At 44.3% G+C, this 21732-nt stretch overlaps 1 protein-coding gene across 1 annotated transcript in view; it reads left to right on the top strand.

Moving 5' to 3' along the window:
* LOC306918508 (fructose-bisphosphate aldolase B) overlaps positions 1-20551 on the top strand; it is a 103753-nt gene extending 83202 nt beyond the window's left edge. Inside the window, exon 9 of the mRNA XM_079531409.1 lies at positions 18747-20551. Coding sequence (XP_079387535.1) covers positions 18747-18842 — 96 coding nt within the window. The 3' untranslated portion in view covers positions 18843-20551. The remainder of the gene's footprint in view (positions 1-18746) is intronic.
* Positions 20552-21732: the final 1181 nt, after the last annotated feature.

Genomic DNA, 21732 nt, shown 5'->3' on the forward strand with positions numbered 1-21732 from the left:
ATTGCAGCCACAGTTTGGCATCATAACCATTGTAGACACAGTTTGGCATCATAACCATTGTAGACACAGTTTGGCATCATAACCATTGTAGACACAGTTTGGCATCATAACCATTGTAGACACAGTTTGGCATCATAACCATTGCAGACACAGTTTAGCATCATAACCATTGCAGCCACAGTTTGGCATCATAACCATTGCAGACACAGTTTGGCATCATAACCATTGTAGACACAGTTTAGCATCATAACCATTGCAGACACAGTTTGGCATCATAACCATTGTAGACACAGTTTAGCATCATAACCATTGTAGACACAGTTTGGCATCATAACCATTGTAGACACAGTTTAGCATCATAACCATTGTAGACACAGTTTGGCATCATAACCATTGTAGACACAGTTTAGAATCATAACCATTGCAGCCACAGTTTGGCATCATAACCATTGTAGACACAGTTTGACATCATAACCATTGCAGACACAGTTTGGCATCATAACCATTGTAGACACAGTTTAGCATCATAACCATTGTAGACACAGTTTAGCATCATAACCATTGCAGACACAGTTTAGCATCATAACCATTGTAGACACAGTTTAGCATCATAACCATTGTAGACACAGTTTAGCATCATAACCATTGTAGACACAGTTTAGCATCATAACCATTGTAGACACAGTTTAGCATCATAACCATTGTAGACACAGTTTAGCATCATAACCATTGTAGACACAGTTTAGCATCATAACCATTGCAGCCACAGTTTGGCATCATAACCATTGCAGACACAGTTTGGCATCATAACCATTGTAGACACAGTTTAGCATCATAACCATTGCAGACACAGTTTGGCATCATAACCATTGTAGACACAGTTTGGCATCATAACCATTGTAGACACAGTTTGGCATCATAACCATTGTAGACACAGTTTGGCATCATAACCATTGTAGACACAGTTTAGAATCATAACCATTGCAGCCACAGTTTGGCATCATAACCATTGTAGACACAGTTTGACATCATAACCATTGCAGACACAGTTTGGCATCATAACCATTGTAGACACAGTTTAGCATCATAACCATTGTAGACACAGTTTGGCATCATAACCATTGCAGCCACAGTTTGGCATCATAACCATTGTAGACACAGTTTGGCATCATAACCATTGTAGACACAGTTTAGCATCATAACCATTGCAGCCACAGTTTGGCATCATAACCATTGTAGACACAGTTTGGCATCATAACCATTGTAGACAGTTTGACATCATAACCATTGCAGACACAGTTTGGCATCATAACCATTGTAGACACAGTTTGACATAACCATTGCAGACACAGTTTGGCATCATAACCATTGTAGACACAGTTTAGCATCATAACCATTGTAGACACAGTTTAGCATCATAACCATTGTAGACACAGTTAGCATCATAACCATTGCAGCCACAGTTTGGCATCATAACCATTGCAGACACAGTTTGGCATCATAACCATTGTAGACACAGTTTAGCATCATAACCATTGCAGACACAGTTTAGCATCATAACCATTGTAGACACAGTTTAGCATCATAACCATTGTAGACACAGTTTAGCATCATAACCATTGTAGACACAGTTTAGCATCATAACCATTGTAGACACGGTTTAGCATCATAACCATTGTATACACAGTTTAGCATCATAACCATTGTAGACACAGTTTAGCATCATAACCATTGCAGCCACAGTTTGGCATCATAACCATTGCAGACACAGTTTGGCATCATAACCATTGTAGACACAGTTTAGCATCATAACCATTGCAGACACAGTTTGGCATCATAACCATTGTAGACACAGTTTAGCATCATAACCATTGTAGACACAGTTTGGCATCATAACCATTGTAGACACAGTTTAGAATCATAACCATTGCAGCCACAGTTTGGCATCATAACCATTGTAGACACAGTTTGACATCATAACCATTGCAGACACAGTTTGGCATCATAACCATTGTAGACACAGTTTGGCATCATAACCATTGTAGACACAGTTTGGCATCATAACCATTGTAGACACAGTTTGGCATCATAACCATTGTAGACACAGTTTAGCATCATAACCATTGTAGACACAGTTTGGCATCATAACCATTGTAGACACAGTTTGGCATCATAACCATTGCAGACACAGTTTAGCATCATAACCATTGCAGACACAGTTTAGCATCATAACCATTGCAGACACAGTTTAGCATCATAACCATTGCAGACACAGTTTAGCATCATAACCATTGCAGACACAGTTTGGCATCATAACCATTGTAGACACAGTTTGGCATCAAAACCATTGCAGACACAGTTTGACATAACCATTGCAGACACAGTTTAGCATCATAACCATTGTAGACACAGTTTGACATCATAACCATTGTAGACACAGTTTGACATCATAACCATTGTAGACACAGTTTAGCATCATAACCATTGCAGCCACAGTTTGGCATCATAACCATTGTAGACACAGTTTAGCATCATAACCATTGTAGACACAGTTTGGCATCATAACCATTGTAGACACAGTTTGGATTGATAACCATTGTAGACACAGTTTGGATTGATAACCATTGTAGACACAGTTTAGCATCATAATCATTGCAGCCACAGTTTGGCATCATAAGCATTGTAGACACAGTTTAGCATCATAACCATTGCAGCCACAGTTTGGCATCATAACCATTGCAGCCACCGTTTGGCATCATAACCATTGTAGACACAGTTTAGCATCATAACCATTGCAGCCACAGTTTGGCATCATAACCATTGTAGACACAGTTTAGCATCATAACCATTGCAGCCACAGTTTGGCATCATAACCATTGCAGACACAGTTTGGCATCATAACCATTGTAGACACAGTTTAGCATCATAACCATTGTAGACACAGTTTGGATTGATAACCATTGTAGACACAGTTTGGCATCATAACCATTGTAGACACAGTTTGGCATCAAAACCATTGTAGACACAGTTTGGCATCATAACCATTGTAGACACAGTTTGGATTGATAACCATTGTAGACACAGTTTGGATTGATAACCATTGTAGACACAGTTTAGCATCATAATCATTGCAGCCACAGTTTGGCATCATAACCATTGTAGACACAGTTTAGCATCATAACCATTGCAGCCACAGTCTGGCATCATAACCATTGTAGACACAGTTTAGCATCATAACCATTGCAGCCACAGTTTGGCATCATAACCATTGTAGACACAGTTTGGCATCATAACCATTGCAGACACAGTTTGGCATCATAACCATTGTAGACACAGTTTGGCATCATAACCATTGTAGACACATTTTAGCATCATAACCATTGTAGACACAGTTTAGCATCATAACCATTGTAGACACAGTTTGGCATCATAACCATTGTAGACACAGTTTGGATTGATAACCATTGTAGACACAGTTTGGATTGATAACCATTGTAGACACAGTTTAGCATCATAATCATTGCAGCCACAGTTTGGCATCATAAGCATTGTAGACACAGTTTAGCATCATAACCATTGCAGCCACAGTTTGGCATCATAACCATTGCAGCCACAGTTTGGCATCATAACCATTGTAGACACAGTTTAGCATCATAACCATTGCAGCCACAGTTTGGCATCATAACCATTGTAGACACAGTTTAGCATCATAACCATTGCAGCCACAGTTTGGCATCATAACCATTGTAGACACAGTTTGGCATCATAACCATTGCAGACACAGTTTGGCATCATAACCATTGTAGACACAGTTTAGCATCATAACCATTGTAGACACAGTTTAGCATCATAACCATTGTAGACACAGTTTGGCATCATAACCATTGTAGACACAGTTTAGCATCATAACCATTGTAGACACAGCTTAGCATCATAATCATTGCAGCCACAGTTTGGCATCATAACCATTGTAGACACAGTTTAGCATCATAACCATTGCAGCCACAGTTTGGCATCATAACCATTGTAGACACAGTTTAGCATCATAACCATTGCAGACACAGTTTGGCATCATAACCATTGTAGACACAGTTTGGCATCATAACCATTGTAGACACAGTTTGGCATCATAACCATTGCAGACACAGTTTGGCATCATAACCATTGTAGACACAGTTTGGCATCATAACCATTGTAGACACAGTTTAGCATCATAACCATTGTAGACACAGTTTGGATTGATAACTATTGTAGACACAGTTTGGCATCATAATCATTGTAGACACAGTTTGGATTGATAACCATTGTAGACACAGTTTGGCATCATAACCATTGCAGACACCGTTTAGCATCATAACCATTGCAGACATAGTTTAGCATCATAACCATTGTAGACACAGTTTAGCATCATAACCATTGTAGACACAGTTTGGCATCATAACCATTGTAGACACAGTTTGGCATCATAACCATTGTAGACACAGTTTGGCATCATAACCATTGCAGACACAGTTTGGCATCATAACCATTGTAGACAGTTTGGCATCATAACCATTGTAGACACAGTTTAGCATCATAACCATTGTAGACACAGTTTGGATTGATAACCATTGTAGACACAGTTTGGCATCATAATCATTGTAGACACAGTTTGGATTGATAACCATTGTAGACACAGTTTGGCATCATAACCATTGCAGACACAGTTTAGCATCATAACCATTGCAGACACAGTTTAGCATCATAACCATTGTAGACACAGTTTAGCATCATAACCATTGTAGACACAGTTTGGCATCATAACCATTGCAGACACAGTTTGGCATCATAACCATTGTAGACACAGTTTAGCATCATAACCATTGTAGACACAGTTTAGCATCATAACCATTGTAGACACAGTTTGGCATCATAACCATTGTAGACACAGTTTGGATTGATAACCATTGTAGACACAGTTTGGATTGATAACCATTGTAGACACAGTTTAGCATCATAATCATTGCAGCCACAGTTTGGCATCATAAGCATTGTAGACACAGTTTGGATTGATAACCATTGTAGACACAGTTTGGCATCATAACCATTGCAGCCACAGTTTGGCATCATAACCATTGTAGACACAGTTTAGCATCATAACCATTGCAGCCACAGTTTGGCATCATAACCATTGTAGACACAGTTTAGCATCATAACCATTGCAGCCACAGTTTGGCATCATAACCATTGCAGACACAGTTTGGCATCATAACCATTGTAGACACAGTTTAGCATCATAACCATTGTAGACACAGTTTGGATTGATAACCATTGTAGACACAGTTTGGCATCATAACCATTGTAGACACAGTTTAGCATCATAGCCATTGTAGACACAGTTTGGCATCATAACCATTGTAGACACAGTTTGGCATCATAACCATTGCAGACACAGTTTAGCATCATAACCATTGCAGACACAGTTTAGCATCATAACCATTGCAGACACAGTTTAGCATCATAACCATTGCAGACACAGTTTAGCATCATAACCATTGCAGACACAGTTTGGCATCATAACCATTGTAGACACAGTTTGGCATCAAAACCATTGCAGACACAGTTTGACATCATAACCATTGCAGACACAGTTTGACATCATAACCATTGTAGACACAGTTTGACATCATAACCATTGCAGACACAGTTTGGCATCATAACCATTGTAGACACAGTTTAGAATCATAACCATTGTAGACACAGTTTAGCATCATAACCATTGCAGCCACAGTTTGGCATCATAACCATTGTAGACACAGTTTAGCATCATAACCATTGCAGCCACAGTTTGGCATCATAACCATTGTAGACACAGTTTGGCATCATAACCATTGCAGACACAGTTTGGCATCATAACCATTGTAGACACAGTTTAGCATCATAACCATTGTAGACACAGTTTAGCATCATAACCATTGTAGACACAGTTTAGCATCATAACCATTGTAGACACAGTTTAGCATCATAACCATTGTAGACACAGTTTAGCATCATAACCATTGTAGACAAAGTTTGGCACCATAACTATTGTAGACACAGTTTAGCATCATAACCATTGTAGACACAGTTTGGCACCATAACCATTGTAGACACAGTTTAGCATCATAACCATTGTAGACACAGTTTAGCATCATAACCATTGCAGCCACAGTTTGGCATCATAACCATTGCAGACACAGTTTGGCATCATAACCATTGTAGACACAGTTTAGCATCATAACCATTGTAGACACAGTTTGGATTGATAACCATTGTAGACACAGTTTGGCATCATAACCATTGTAGACACAGTTTAGCATCATAGCCATTGTAGACACAGTTTGGCATCATAACCATTGTAGACACAGTTTGGCATCATAACCATTGCAGACACAGTTTAGCATCATAACCATTGCAGACACAGTTTAGCATCATAACCATTGCAGACACAGTTTAGCATCATAACCATTGCAGACACAGTTTAGCATCATAACCATTGCAGACACAGTTTGGCATCATAACCATTGTAGACACAGTTTGGCATCAAAACCATTGCAGACACAGTTTGACATCATAACCATTGCAGACACAGTTTGACATCATAACCATTGTAGACACAGTTTGACATCATAACCATTGCAGACACAGTTTGGCATCATAACCATTGTAGACACAGTTTAGAATCATAACCATTGTAGACACAGTTTAGCATCATAACCATTGCAGCCACAGTTTGGCATCATAACCATTGTAGACACAGTTTAGCATCATAACCATTGCAGCCACAGTTTGGCATCATAACCATTGTAGACACAGTTTGGCATCATAACCATTGCAGACACAGTTTGGCATCATAACCATTGTAGACACAGTTTAGCATCATAACCATTGTAGACACAGTTTAGCATCATAACCATTGTAGACACAGTTTAGCATCATAACCATTGTAGACACAGTTTAGCATCATAACCATTGTAGACACAGTTTAGCATCATAACCATTGTAGACAAAGTTTGGCACCATAACTATTGTAGACACAGTTTAGCATCATAACCATTGTAGACACAGTTTGGCACCATAACCATTGTAGACACAGTTTAGCATCATAACCATTGTAGACACAGTTTGGCACCATAACCATTGTAGACACAGTTTAGCATCATAACCATTGTAGACACAGTTTGGCATCATAACCATTGTAGACACAGTTTAGCATCATAACCATTGCAGACACAGTTTAGCATCATAACCATTGCAGACACAGTTTGGCATCATAACCATTGCAGACACAGTTTGACATAACCATTGCAGACACAGTTTGGCATCATAACCATTGTAGACACAGTTTGACATCATAACCATTGTAGACACAGTTTGACATCATAACCATTGTAGACACAGTTTGACATCATAACCATTGCAGACACAGTTTGACATCATAACCATTGTAGACACAGTTTGACATCATAACCATTGTAGACACAGTTTAGAATCATAACCATTGTAGACACAGTTTGGATTGATAACCATTGTAGACACAGTTTGACATCATAACCATTGCAGACACAGTTTGACATCATAACCATTGCAGACACAGTTTGGCATCATAACCATTGTAGACACAGTTTAGCATCATAACCATTGCAGACACAGTTTGGCATCATAACCATTGTAGACACAGTTTAGCATCAAAACCATTGCAGACACAGTTTGACATCATAACCATTGTAGACACAGTTTAGCATCATAACCATTGCAGCCACAGTTTGGCATCATAACCATTGTAGACACAGTTTGACATCATAACCATTGCAGACACAGTTTGGCATCATAACCATTGTAGACACAGTTTAGCATCATAACCATTGTAGACACAGTTTAGCATCATAACCATTGTAGACACAGTTTAGCATCATAACCATTGTAGACACAGTTTAGCATCATAACCATTGTAGACACAGTTTAGCATCATAACCATTGTAGACAAAGTTTGGCACCATAACTATTGTAGACACAGTTTAGCATCATAACCATTGTAGACACAGTTTGGCACCATAACCATTGTAGACACAGTTTAGCATCATAACCATTGCAGACACAGTTTGGCATCATAACCATTGTAGACACAGTTTGGCATCAAAACCATTGCAGACACAGTTTGACATCATAACCATTGCAGACACAGTTTGACATCATAACCATTGTAGACACAGTTTGACATCATAACCATTGCAGACACAGTTTGGCATCATAACCATTGTAGACACAGTTTAGAATCATAACCATTGTAGACACAGTTTAGCATCATAACCATTGCAGCCACAGTTTGGCATCATAACCATTGTAGACACAGTTTAGCATCATAACCATTGCAGCCACAGTTTGGCATCATAACCATTGTAGACACAGTTTGGCATCATAACCATTGCAGACACAGTTTGGCATCATAACCATTGTAGACACAGTTTAGCATCATAACCATTGTAGACACAGTTTAGCATCATAACCATTGTAGACACAGTTTAGCATCATAACCATTGTAGACACAGTTTAGCATCATAACCATTGTAGACACAGTTTAGCATCATAACCATTGTAGACACAGTTTGGCACCATAACTATTGTAGACACAGTTTAGCATCATAACCATTGTAGACACAGTTTGGCACCATAACCATTGTAGACACAGTTTAGCATCATAACCATTGTAGACACAGTTTGGCATCATAACCATTGTAGACACAGTTTGGCATCATAACCATTGTAGACACAGTTTAGCATCATAACCATTGCAGACACAGTTTAGCATCATAACCATTGCAGACACAGTTTGGCATCATAACCATTGCAGACACAGTTTGGCATCATAACCATTGTAGACACAGTTTGACATCATAACCATTGTAGACACAGTTTGACATCATAACCATTGTAGACACAGTTTGACATCATAACCATTGCAGACACAGTTTGACATCATAACCATTGTAGACACAGTTTGACATCATAACCATTGTAGACACAGTTTGGCATCATAACCATTGTAGACACAGTTTGGCATCATAACCATTGTAGACACAGTTTGACATCATAACCATTGTAGACACAGTTTGACATAACCATTGTAGACACAGTTTGGATTGATAACCATTGTAGACACAGTTTGACATCATAACCATTGTAGACACAGTTTGACATCATAACCATTGTAGACACAGTTTGGATTGATAACCATTGTAGACACAGTTTGACATCATAACCATTGTAGACAGTTTGACATCATAACCATTGTAGACACAGTTTGGATTGATAACCATTGTAGACACAGTTTGACATAACCATTGCAGACACAGTTTGGCATCATAACCATTGTAGACACAGTTTGACATCATAACCATTGTAGACACAGTTTGACATCATAACCATTGTAGACACAGTTTGGATTGATAACCATTGTAGACACAGTTTGACATAACCATTGCAGACACAGTTTGGCATCATAACCATTGTAGACACAGTTTGACATAACCATTGCAGACACAGTTTGGCATCATAACCATTGTAGACACAGTTTGACATAACCATTGCAGACACAGTTTGGCATCATAACCATTGTAGACACAGTTTAGAATCATAACCATTGTAGACACAGTTTGGATTGATAACCATTGTAGACACAGTTTGACATCATAACCATTGTAGACACAGTTTGGATTGATAACCATTGTAGACACAGTTTGACATCATAACCATTGTAGACACAGTTTGACATCATAACCATTGTAGACACAGTTTGGATTGATAACCATTGTAGACACAGTTTGACATCATAACCATTGTAGACACAGTTTGACATCATAACCATTGTAGACACAGTTTGGATTGATAACCATTGTAGACACAGTTTGACATAACCATTGCAGACACAGTTTGGCATCATAACCATTGTAGACACAGTTTGACATCATAACCATTGTAGACACAGTTTGACATCATAACCATTGTAGACACAGTTTGGATTGATAACCATTGTAGACACAGTTTGACATAACCATTGCAGACACAGTTTGGCATCATAACCATTGTAGACACAGTTTGACATAACCATTGTAGACACAGTTTGACATCATAACCATTGCAGACACAGTTTGACATCATAACCATTGTAGACACAGTTTGACATCATAACCATTGTAGACACAGTTTGGCATCATAACCATTGTAGACACAGTTTGGCATCATAACCATTGTAGACACAGTTTGACATCATAACCATTGTAGACACAGTTTGACATCATAACCATTGTAGACACAGTTTGGATTGATAACCATTGTAGACACAGTTTGACATAACCATTGCAGACACAGTTTGGCATCATAACCATTGTAGACACAGTTTGGCATCATAACCATTGTAGACACAGTTTGACATCATAACCATTGTAGACACAGTTTGGCATCATAACCATTGTAGACACAGTTTAGAATCATAACCATTGTAGACACAGTTTGGCATCATAACCATTGTAGACACAGTTTGACATAACCATTGCAGACACAGTTTGGCATCATAACCATTGTAGACACCGTTAGGATTGATAACCATTGTAGACACAGTTTGGATTGATAACCATTGTAGACACAGTTTGGCATCATAACCATTGTAGACACAGTTTGACATCATAACCATTGCAGACACAGTTTGGCATCATAACCATTGTAGACACCGTTAGGATTGATAACCATTGTAGACACAGTTTGGATTGATAACCATTGTAGACACAGTTTAGCATCATAACCATTGTAGACACAGTTTGGCACCATAACCATTGTAGACACAGTTTAGCATCATAACCATTGTAGACACAGTTTGGCACCATAACCATTGTAGACACAGTTTAGCATCATAACCATTGTAGACACAGCGGCACCATAACCATTGTAGACACAGTTTAGCATCATAACCATTGTAGACACAGTTTGGCATCATAACCATTGTAGACACAGTTTAGCATCATAACCATTGCAGACACAGTTTAGCATCATAACCATTGCAGACACAGTTTGGCATCATAACCATTGCAGACACAGTTTGACATAACCATTGCAGACACAGTTTGGCATCATAACCATTGTAGACACAGTTTGACATCATAACCATTGTAGACACAGTTTGACATCATAACCATTGTAGACACAGTTTGACATCATAACCATTGCAGACACAGTTTGACATAACCATTGTAGACACAGTTTGACATCATAACCATTGTAGACACAGTTTGGCATCATAACCATTGTAGACACAGTTTGACATCATAACCATTGTAGACACAGTTTGACATCATAACCATTGTAGACACAGTTTGGATTGATAACCATTGTAGACACAGTTTGACATAACCATTGCAGACACAGTTTGGCATCATAACCATTGTAGACACAGTTTGGCATCATAACCATTGCAGCCACAGTTTGGCATCATAACCATTGTAGACACAGTTTAGCATCATAATAATTGTAGACACAGTTTGGCATCATAACCATTGTAGACACAGTTTGGCATCATAACCATTGTAGACACAGTTTGGCATCATAACCATTGCAGCCACAGTTTGGCATCATAACCATTGTAGACACAGTTTAGCATCATAATAATTGTAGACACAGTTTGGCATCATAACCATTGTAGACACAGTTTGGCATCATAACCATTGTAGACACAGTTTAGCATCATAATCATTGCAGCCACAGTTTGGCATCATAACCATTGTAGACACAGTTTAGCATCATAACCATTGCAGCCACAGTTTGGCATCATAACCATTGTAGACACAGTTTAGCATCATAACCATTGCAGCCACAGTTTGGCATCATAACCATTGTAGACACAGTTTAGCATCATAACCATTGTAGACACAGTTTGTCATCATAACCATTGCAGACACAGTTTGGCATCATAATCATTGTAGACACAGTTTGGATTGATAACCATTGTAGACACAGTTTGGATTGATAACCATTGTAGACACAGTTTGGATTGATAACCATTGTAGACACAGTTTGGCATCATAACCATTGTAGACACAGTTTGACATCATAACCATTGCAGACACAGTTTGGCATCATAACCATTGTAGACACCGTTAGGATTGATAACCATTGTAGACACAGTTTGGATTGATAACCATTGTAGACACAGTTTGGCATCATAACCATTGTAGACACCGTTAGGATTGATAACCATTGTAGACACAGTTTGGATTGATAACCATTGTAGACACAGTTTGGATTGATAACCATTGTAGACACAGTTTGGATTGATAACCATTGTAGACACAGTTTAGCATCATAACCATTGCAGCCACAGTTTGGCATCATAACCATTGCAGACACAGTTTGTCATCATAACCATTGCAGACACAGTTTGGCATCATAACCATTGTAGACACAGTTTGGCATCATAACCATTGCAGCCACAGTTTGGCATCATAACCATTGTAGACACAGTTTAGCATCATAATAATTGTAGACACAGTTTGGCATCATAACCATTGTAGACACAGTTTGGCATCATAACCATTGTAGACACAGTTTGGCATCATAACCATTGCAGCCACAGTTTGGCATCATAACCATTGTAGACACAGTTTAGCATCATAATAATTGTAGACACAGTTTGGCATCATAACCATTGTAGACACAGTTTGGCATCATAACCATTGTAGACACAGTTTAGCATCATAACCATTGCAGCCACAGTTTGGCATCATAACCATTGTAGACACAGTTTAGCATCATAACCATTGTAGACACAGTTTGTCATCATAACCATTGCAGACACAGTTTGGCATCATAATCATTGTAGACACAGTTTGGATTGATAACCATTGTAGACACAGTTTGGATTGATAACCATTGTAGACGGTCACAGCCACACCGCCAACTCAAGGTACGGCCACGGAGCCGACTTGGGGACCCAACGCAGCTCCTCCAAGGAAAACAAACAAATGAACGGAGCTGAACGTGAATCCCCCCCACCGCCCACCCCTTTTTTCCCTCACTGTATATGATTCTTTTCCCTTTTTACCTCAATTATGATGAATTCCTGTTCTGTTCTTTGTCTATATAGAAGTGTCTATTTGTACGTCTCTAAATGTTTTTGATGAATTGAACATGGTGGACCCTATTGGAAACAAGTGTAATGCTTAATTGGGTTGTCCACTCACAGTTAACAGCCTTTGTATTGAGTTTGTGCTTGAAATGTACTGTAATTCTGCAAACTGTTAATACATATTTCAATCAATCAATCAATCAATCAATTGTAGACACAGTTTGGCATCGTAACCATTGTAGACACAGTTTGGCATCATAACCATTGTAGACACAGTTTGGCATCATAACCATTGTAGACACAGTTTGGCATCATAACCATTGCAGACACAGTTTGGCATCATAACCATTGCAGACACGTAGCTTAGTGGTCGTTATCATGAATTGGATATGTTGACACCTATGTTACCACACACACATTCTTACAAAAAAAATATATGATCAACTTTTGAGCCATTATTGTGTAGACGTTGGTGCATGCGTGGTGCATTTACAGTTAGATTGCTACATGGACATTTGAATATTCCCTTGTTTAAAACCTTTGACTTTGAAATGTTAACAAAATGAAATAAGAATGTTGACTCTGGCTTTATCCAATATTCTTTCTTTTTTTATTTGATTCTGGAAAGTTAGGCAAAATCAGGCATATTTTCCTATATAATGCGTAATTTACATATTTAAATATACAATTGCAGAAAACTTGTAATTAATCAACTAGGAAAGTTTCATGGTGTTCACTACTTCTTAATTTTTGTCACCCTTTTAAACCATCATGTACTGTTTAAAGGTGAAAATAACAATGTGTGATAAAGACAGACCGAGGGGAGAGACCGACAGACCGAGGGGAGAGACAGACAGACCGAGGGGAGAGACAGACAGACCGAGGGGAGAGACAGACAGACCGAGGGGAGAGACAGACAGACCGAGGGGAGAGACAGACAGACCGAGGGGAGAGACAGACAGACCGAGGGGAGAGACAGACAGACCGAGGGGAGAGACAGACCGAGGGGAGAGACAGACCGACCGAGGGGAGAGACAGACCCTGGGGAGAGACAGACAGACCGAGGGGAGAGACAGACAGACCGAGGGGAGAGACAGACAGACCGAGGGGAGAGACAGACCGAGGGGAGAGACAGACAGACCGAGGGGAGAGACAGACCGAGGGGAGAGACAGACAGACCCTGGAGACAGACAGACCGAGGGGAGAGACAGACAGACCGAGGGGAGAGACAGACCCTGGGGAGAGACAGACAGACCGAGGGGAGAGACAGACCGAGGGGAGAGACAGACAGACCGAGGGGAGAGACATACCGAGGGGAGAGACAGACAGACCGAGGGGAGAGACAGACCCTCGGGAGAGACAGACCGAGGGGAGAGACAGACAGACCGAGGGGAGAGACAGACAGACCGAGGGGAGGGACAGACCGAGGGGAGAGACAGACCGAGGGGAGAGACAGACCGAGGGGAGAGACAGACCGAGGGGAGAGACAGACCCTGGGGAGAGACAGACGGACCGAGGGGAGAGACAGACAGACCGAGGGGAGAGACAGACCCTGGGGAGAGAGACAGACCGAGGGGAGAGACAGACCCTGGGGAGAGACAGACAGACCGAGGGGAGAGACAGACAGACCGAGGGGAGAGACAGACAGACCGAGGGGAGAGACAGACCCTGGGGAGAGACAGACCGACCGAGGGGAGAGACAGACCCTGGGGAGAGACAGACAGACCCTGGGGAGAGACAGACAGACCGAGGGGAGAGAGAGACCCTGGGGAGAGAGAGACAGACCGAGGGGAGAGACAGACAGACCGAGGGGAGAGACAGACAGACCGAGGGGAGAGACAGACAGACCGAGGGGAGAGACAGACAGACCGAGGGGGGAGACAGACAGACCGAGGGGAGAGACAGACCGAGGGGAGAGACAGACAGACCGAGGGGAGAGACAGACAGACCGAGGGGAGAGACATACCGAGGGGAGAGACAGACAGACCGAGGGGAGAGAGAGACAGACCGAGGGGAGAGAGAGACCCTGCGGAGAGACAGACAGACCGAGGGGAGAGAGAGACAGACCGAGGGGAGAGAGAGACCCTGCGGAGAGACAGACAGACCGAGGGGAGAGACAGACCCTGGAGAGAGACAGACAGACCGAGGGGAGAGACAGACAGACCGAGGGGAGAGACAGACCCTGGAGTGAGACAGACCCTGGAGAGAGACAGACAGACCGAGGGGAGAGACAGACAGACCGAGGGGAGAGACAGACCGAGGGGAGAGACAGACCCTGGGGAGAGAGAGACCCTGGGGAGAGACAGACAGACCGAGGGGAGAGACAGACCGAGGGGAGAGACAGACAGACCGAGGGGATAGACAGACCGAGGGGAGAGACAGACCCTGGAGAGAGACAGACAGACCGAGGGGAGAGACAGACCCTGGGGAGAGAGAGACCCTGGGGAGAGACAGACAGACCGAGGGGAGAGACAGACCCTGGGGAGAGACAGACCCTGGGGAGAGACAGACAGACCGAGGGGAGAGACAGACCCTGGGGAGAGACAGACCCTGGGGAGAGACAGACCCTGGAGAGAGACAGACAGACCGAGGGGAGAGACAGACAGACCGAGGGGAGAGACATACCGAGGGGAGAGACAGACCCTGGAGAGAGACAGACCCTGGAGAGAGACAGACAGACCGAGGGGAGAGACAGACAGACCGAGGGGAGAGACAGACAGACCGAGGGGAGAGACAGACCGAGGGGAGAGACAGACCGAGGGGAGAGACAGACCGAGGGGAGAGACAGACCGAGGGGAGAGAGAGACCCTGGGGAGAGACAGACAGACCGAGGGGAGAGACAGACCCTGGGGAGAGACAGACCCTGGAGAGAGACAGACAGACCGAGGGGAGAGAGAGACCCTGGGGAGAGACAGACAGACCGAGGGGAGAGACAGACCGAGGGGAGAGACAGACAGACCGAGGGGAGAGACAGACCGAGGGGAGAGACAGACCGAGGGGAGAGACAGACCGAGGGGAGAGACAGACCGAGGGGAGAGACAGACAGACCGAGGGGAGAGACAGACAGACCGAGGGGAGAGACAGACAGACCGAGGGGGGAGAGAGACAGACCGAGGGGAGAGACAGACCGAGGGGAGAGACAGACAGACCGAGGGGAGAGACAGACAGACCGAGGGGAGAGACATACCGAGGGGAGAGACAGACAGACCGAGGGGAGAGAGAGACCCTAGGGAGAGACAGACAGACCGAGGGGAGAGAGAGACAGACCGAGGGGAGAGAGAGACCCTGCGGAGAGACAGACAGACCGAGGGGAGAGACAGACCCTGGAGAGAGACAGACAGACCGAGGGGAGAGACAGACAGACCGAGGGGAGAGACAGACCGAGGGGAGAGACAGACAGACAGACCAAGGGGAGAGACAGACAGACCGAGGGGAGAGACAGACCGAGGGGAGAGACAGACCCTGGGGAGAGAGAGACCCTGGGGAGAGACAGACAGACCGAGGGGAGAGACAGACCGAGGGGAGAGACAGACAGACCGAGGGGAGAGACAGACCGAGGGGATAGACAGACCCTGGAGAGAGACAGACAGACCGAGGGGAGAGACAGACCCTGGGGAGAGAGAGACCCTGGGGAGAGACAGACAGACCGAGGGGAGAGACAGACCCTGGGGAGAGAGAGACCCTGGGGAGAGACAGACAGACCGAGGGGAGAGACAGACCCTGGGGAGAGACAGACCCTGGAGAGAGACAGACCCTGGAGAGAGACAGACAGACCGAGGGGAGAGACAGATCGAGGGGAGAGACAGACCCTGGAGAGAGACAGACCCTGGAGAGAGACAGACAGACCGAGGGGAGAGACAGACAGACCGAGGGGAGAGACAGACAGACCGAGGGGAGAGACAGACCGAGGGGAGAGACAGACCGAGGGGAGAGACAGACAGACCGAGGGGAGAGACAGACAGACCGAGGGGAGAGACAGACAGACCGAGGGGAGAGACAGACAGACCGAGGGGAGAGACAGACCGAGGGGAGAGACAGACCGAGGGGAGAGACAGACCCTGGGGAGAGAGAGACCCTGGGGAGAGACAGACAGACCGAGGGGAGAGACAGACCGAGGGGAGAGACAGACCCTGGGGAGAGACAGACCCTGGAGAGAGACAGACAGACCGAGGGGAGAGAGAGACCCTGGGGAGAGACAGACAGACAGACCGAGGGGAGAGACAGACCGAGGGGAGAGACAGACCGAGGGGAGAGACAGACCGAGGGGAGAGACAGACCCTGGGGAGAGACAGACAGACCGAGGGGAGAGACAGACCGAGGGGACAGACAGACCGAGGGGAGAGACAGACCGAGGGGAGAGAGAGACCCTGGGGAGAGACAGACAGACCGAGGGGAGAGACAGACCGAGGGGAGAGACAGACCGAGGGGAGAGAGAGACCCTGGGGAGAGAGAGACCCTGGAGAGAGACATACAGACCGAGGGGAAAGACAGACCGAGGGGAGAGACAGACCCTGGAGAGAGACAGACAGACCGAGGGGAGAGACAGACCGAGGGGAGAGACAGACAGACCAAGGGGACAGACAGACCGATGGGAGAGACAGACAGACCGAGGGGACAGACAGACCGAGGGGACAGACAGACCGAGGGGAGAGACAGACCCTGGAGAGAGACAGACAGACCGAGGGGAGAGACAGACCGAGGGGAGAGACAGACCGAGGGGAGAGACAGACAGACCAAGGGGACAGACAGACCGATGGGAGAGACAGACAGACCGAGGGGACAGACAGACCGAGGGGACAGACAGACCGAGGGGACAGACAGACCGAGGGGAGAGACAGACCGAGGGGACAGACAGACCGAGGGGAGAGACAGACCCTGGGGAGAGAGAGACCCTGGAGAGAGACATACAGACCGAGGGGAAAGACAGACCGAGGGGAGAGACAGACCCTGGAGAGAGACAGACAGACCGAGGGGAGAGACAGACCGAGGGGAGAGACAGACAGACCAAGGGGACAGACAGACCGATGGGAGAGACAGACAGACCGAGGGGACAGACAGACCGAGGGGACAGACAGACCGAGGGGCGAGACAGACCGAGGGGAGAGACAGACAGACCGAGGGGACAGACAGACCGAGGGGACAGACATACCGAGGGGAGAAACAGACAGACCGAGGGGACAGACATACCGAGGGGAGAAACAGACAGACCGAGGGGACAGACAGACCGAGGGGAGAGACAGACCGAGGGGAGAGACAGACAGACCGAGGGGACAGACAGACCGAGGGGAGAGACAGACCGAGGGGACAGACAGACCGAGGGGACAGACCGAGGGGACAGACAGACCGAGGGGACAGACAGACCGAGGGGAGAAACAGACAGACCGAGGGGACAGACAGACCGAGGGGAGAGACAGACAGACCGAGGGGACAGACAGACCGAGGGGAGAGACATACAGACCGAGGGGAAAGACAGACCGAGGGGAGAGACAGACCCTGGAGAGAGACAGACAGACCGAGGGGAGAGACAGACCGAGGGGAGAGACAGATGGACCTTGTTGTGGAGAATAAAGTTGACCGTGGCCTTGTGTTGTTTTGTCTCTTGTGTGTGTTTCAGATTAACGGCCTGGCCTCTAAGGGAGAGTACAACCCATCTGGAGCCGCTGACCAGGCCTCCATGCAGTCCCTGTTCTCAGCCAGCTACGTGTATTAAAACATAAAGATACTAGCCTGTTTATTAAAGATACTGTACTCCATGCAGTCCCTGTTCTCAGCCAGCTACGTGTATTAAAACATAAAGATACTAGCCTGTTTATTAAAGATACTGTACTCCATGCAGTCCCTGTTCTCAGCCAGCTACGTGTATTAAAACATAAAGATACTAGCCTGTTTATTAAAGATACTGTACTCCATGCAGTCCCTGTTCTCAGCCAGCTACGTGTATTAAAACATAAAGATACTAGCCTGTTTATTAAAGATACTGTACTCCATGCAGTCCCTGTTCTCAGCCAGCTACGTGTATTAAAACATAAAGATACTAGCCTGTTTATTAAAGATACTGTACTCCATGCAGTCCCTGTTCTCAGCCAGCTACGTGTATTAAAACATAAAGATACTAGCCTGTTTATTAAAGATACTGTACTCCATGCAGTCCCTGTTCTCAGCCAGCTACGTGTATTAAAACATAAAGATACTAGCCTGTTTATTAAAGATACTGTACTCCATGCAGTCCCTGTTCTCAGCCAGCTACGTGTATTAAAACATAAAGATACTAGCCTGTTTATTAAAGATACTGTACTCCATGCAGTCCCTGTTCTCAGCCAGCTACGTGTATTAAAACATAAAGATACTAGCCTGTTTATTAAAGATACTGTACTCCATGCAGTCCCTGTTCTCAGCCAGCTACGTGTATTAAAACATAAAGATACTAGCCTGTTTATTAAAGATACTGTACTCCATGCAGTCCCTGTTCTCAGCCAGCTACGTGTATTAAAACATAAAGATACTAGCCTGTTTATTAAAGATACTGTACTCCATGCAGTCCCTGTTCTCAGCCAGCTACGTGTATTAAAACATAAAGATACTAGCCTGTTTATTAAAGATACTGTACTCCATGCAGTCCCTGTTCTCAGCCAGCTACGTGTATTAAAACATAAAGATACTAGCCTGTTTATTAAAGATACTGTACTCCATGCAGTCCCTGTTCTCAGCCAGCTACGTGTATTAAAACATAAAGATACTAGCCTGTTTATTAAATATACTGTACTCCATGCAGTCCCTGTTCTCAGCCAGCTACGTGTATTAAAACATAAAGATACTAGCCTGTTTATTAAAGATACTGTACTCCATGCAGTCCCTGTTCTCAGCCAGCTACGTGTATTAAAACATAAAGATACTAGCCTGTTTATTAAAGATACTGTACTCTATGCAGTCCCTGTTCTCAGCCAGCTACGTGTATTAAAACATAAAGATACTAGCCTGTTTATTAAAGATACTGTACTCCATGCAGTCCCTGTTCTCAGCCAGCTACGTGTATTAAAACATAAAGATACTAGCCTGTTTATTAAAGATACTGTACTCCATGCAGTCCCTGTTCTCAGCCAGCTACGTGTATTAAAACATAAAGATACTAGCCTGTTTATTAAAGATACTGTACTCCATGCAGTCCCTGTTCTCAGCCAACTACGTGTATAATTAAATCTACTAGACTGTACTGTGAACACTTAACCAGAAAAAGTAAATGAGTGAATGACCAAATATCTGTGGACCAAAATCTGAACGAAACCAAAGCTGTGACGCTGCCATGTGCTTCTGTCTTAAACCACCAAACGCCCAAACAAGCTGAAGTCACGTACAGATATTCCATCTTTTGTTTGTTGGTTTTTGTCAAATGAAATGCAATAAATGACGTCTGTGAACTCTGACGCAGTGAGTCTCTGGCGTTTTGCTCTAAATGTGTGACGCAGTGAGTCTGTGGCGTTTTGCTCTAAATGTGTGACGCAGTGAGTCTGTGGCGTTTTGCTCTAAATGTGTGACGCAGTGAGTCTGTGGCGTTTTGCTCTAAATGTGTGACGCAGTGAGTCTGTGGCGTTTTGCTCTAAATGTGTGACGCAGTGAGTCTGTGGCGTTTTGCTCTAAATGTGTGACGCAGTGAGTCTGTGGCGTTTTGCTCTAAATGTGTGACGCAGTGAGTCTGTGGCGTTTTGCTCTAAATGTGTGACGCAGTGAGTCTGTGGCGTTTTGCTCTAAATGTGTGACGCAGTGAGTCTGTGGCGTTTTGCTCTAAATGTGTGACGCAGTGAGTCTGTGGCGTTTTGCTCTAAATGTGTGACGCAGTGAGTCTGTGGCGTTTTGCTCTAAATGTGTGAGTGAAATCAATGTGAGAACGAACGTCACGGTTTCAACTTTTAGGACGGGCGTTCTCAATTTACAATTTAGGCATTTATCAGACGCTCTTAATCCAGAGCGATTTACATTAAGCAATAACAAAAAGCATGGCATACATCACATATATAAAAGTAGTTATCATGAAACATGCGTAAGCTAAGAACGTAACAGTGGAGTATCTATGTAAACTACATACTATACTATATTATATATTATACATGTGTACTATAAAGTGATATGACTACATAAAAATGCAATTCTAGTGCTGTCTACGTAACATGCTATAAGTCTGTTTAAAATATTATCAAAGTCTACATAACGTGCTATCTAAGGGGCTAGTGCTATGGGCCATGGTGGAGTCTGAAGAGTTTTGGGGCCAGAAGGGAGAAGAGTTTGGGACATGTGGAGCGTTGTCCCGGTGTTTTTAGTGAAGGTACCTCCAGCTTCCCTGCGTTGGCTGATCTGAGTGCGCGGGAGGGTTTGTAGGGTACGATCATACTTGTGAGATATGGGGGAGCCATACCTTTGCCCAGGGGGGGTGCCCAGGGGGGGTGCCCAGCCCATCACGCAGTCACGTCTCCGTACAGTAACATGGGGGTGCCCAGGGGGGGTGCCCAGGGGGGGTGCCCAGGGGGGGTGCCCAGGGGGGGTGCCCACGTCTCCGTACAGTAACATGGGGGTGCCCAGGGGGGGTGCCCACGTCTCCGTACAGTAAC

The sequence above is a fragment of the Electrona antarctica genome, assembly GCF_951216825.1.
Source record: "Electrona antarctica genome assembly, contig: scaffold_78, whole genome shotgun sequence".
Taxonomy (NCBI): Eukaryota; Metazoa; Chordata; class Actinopteri; order Myctophiformes; family Myctophidae; genus Electrona; species Electrona antarctica.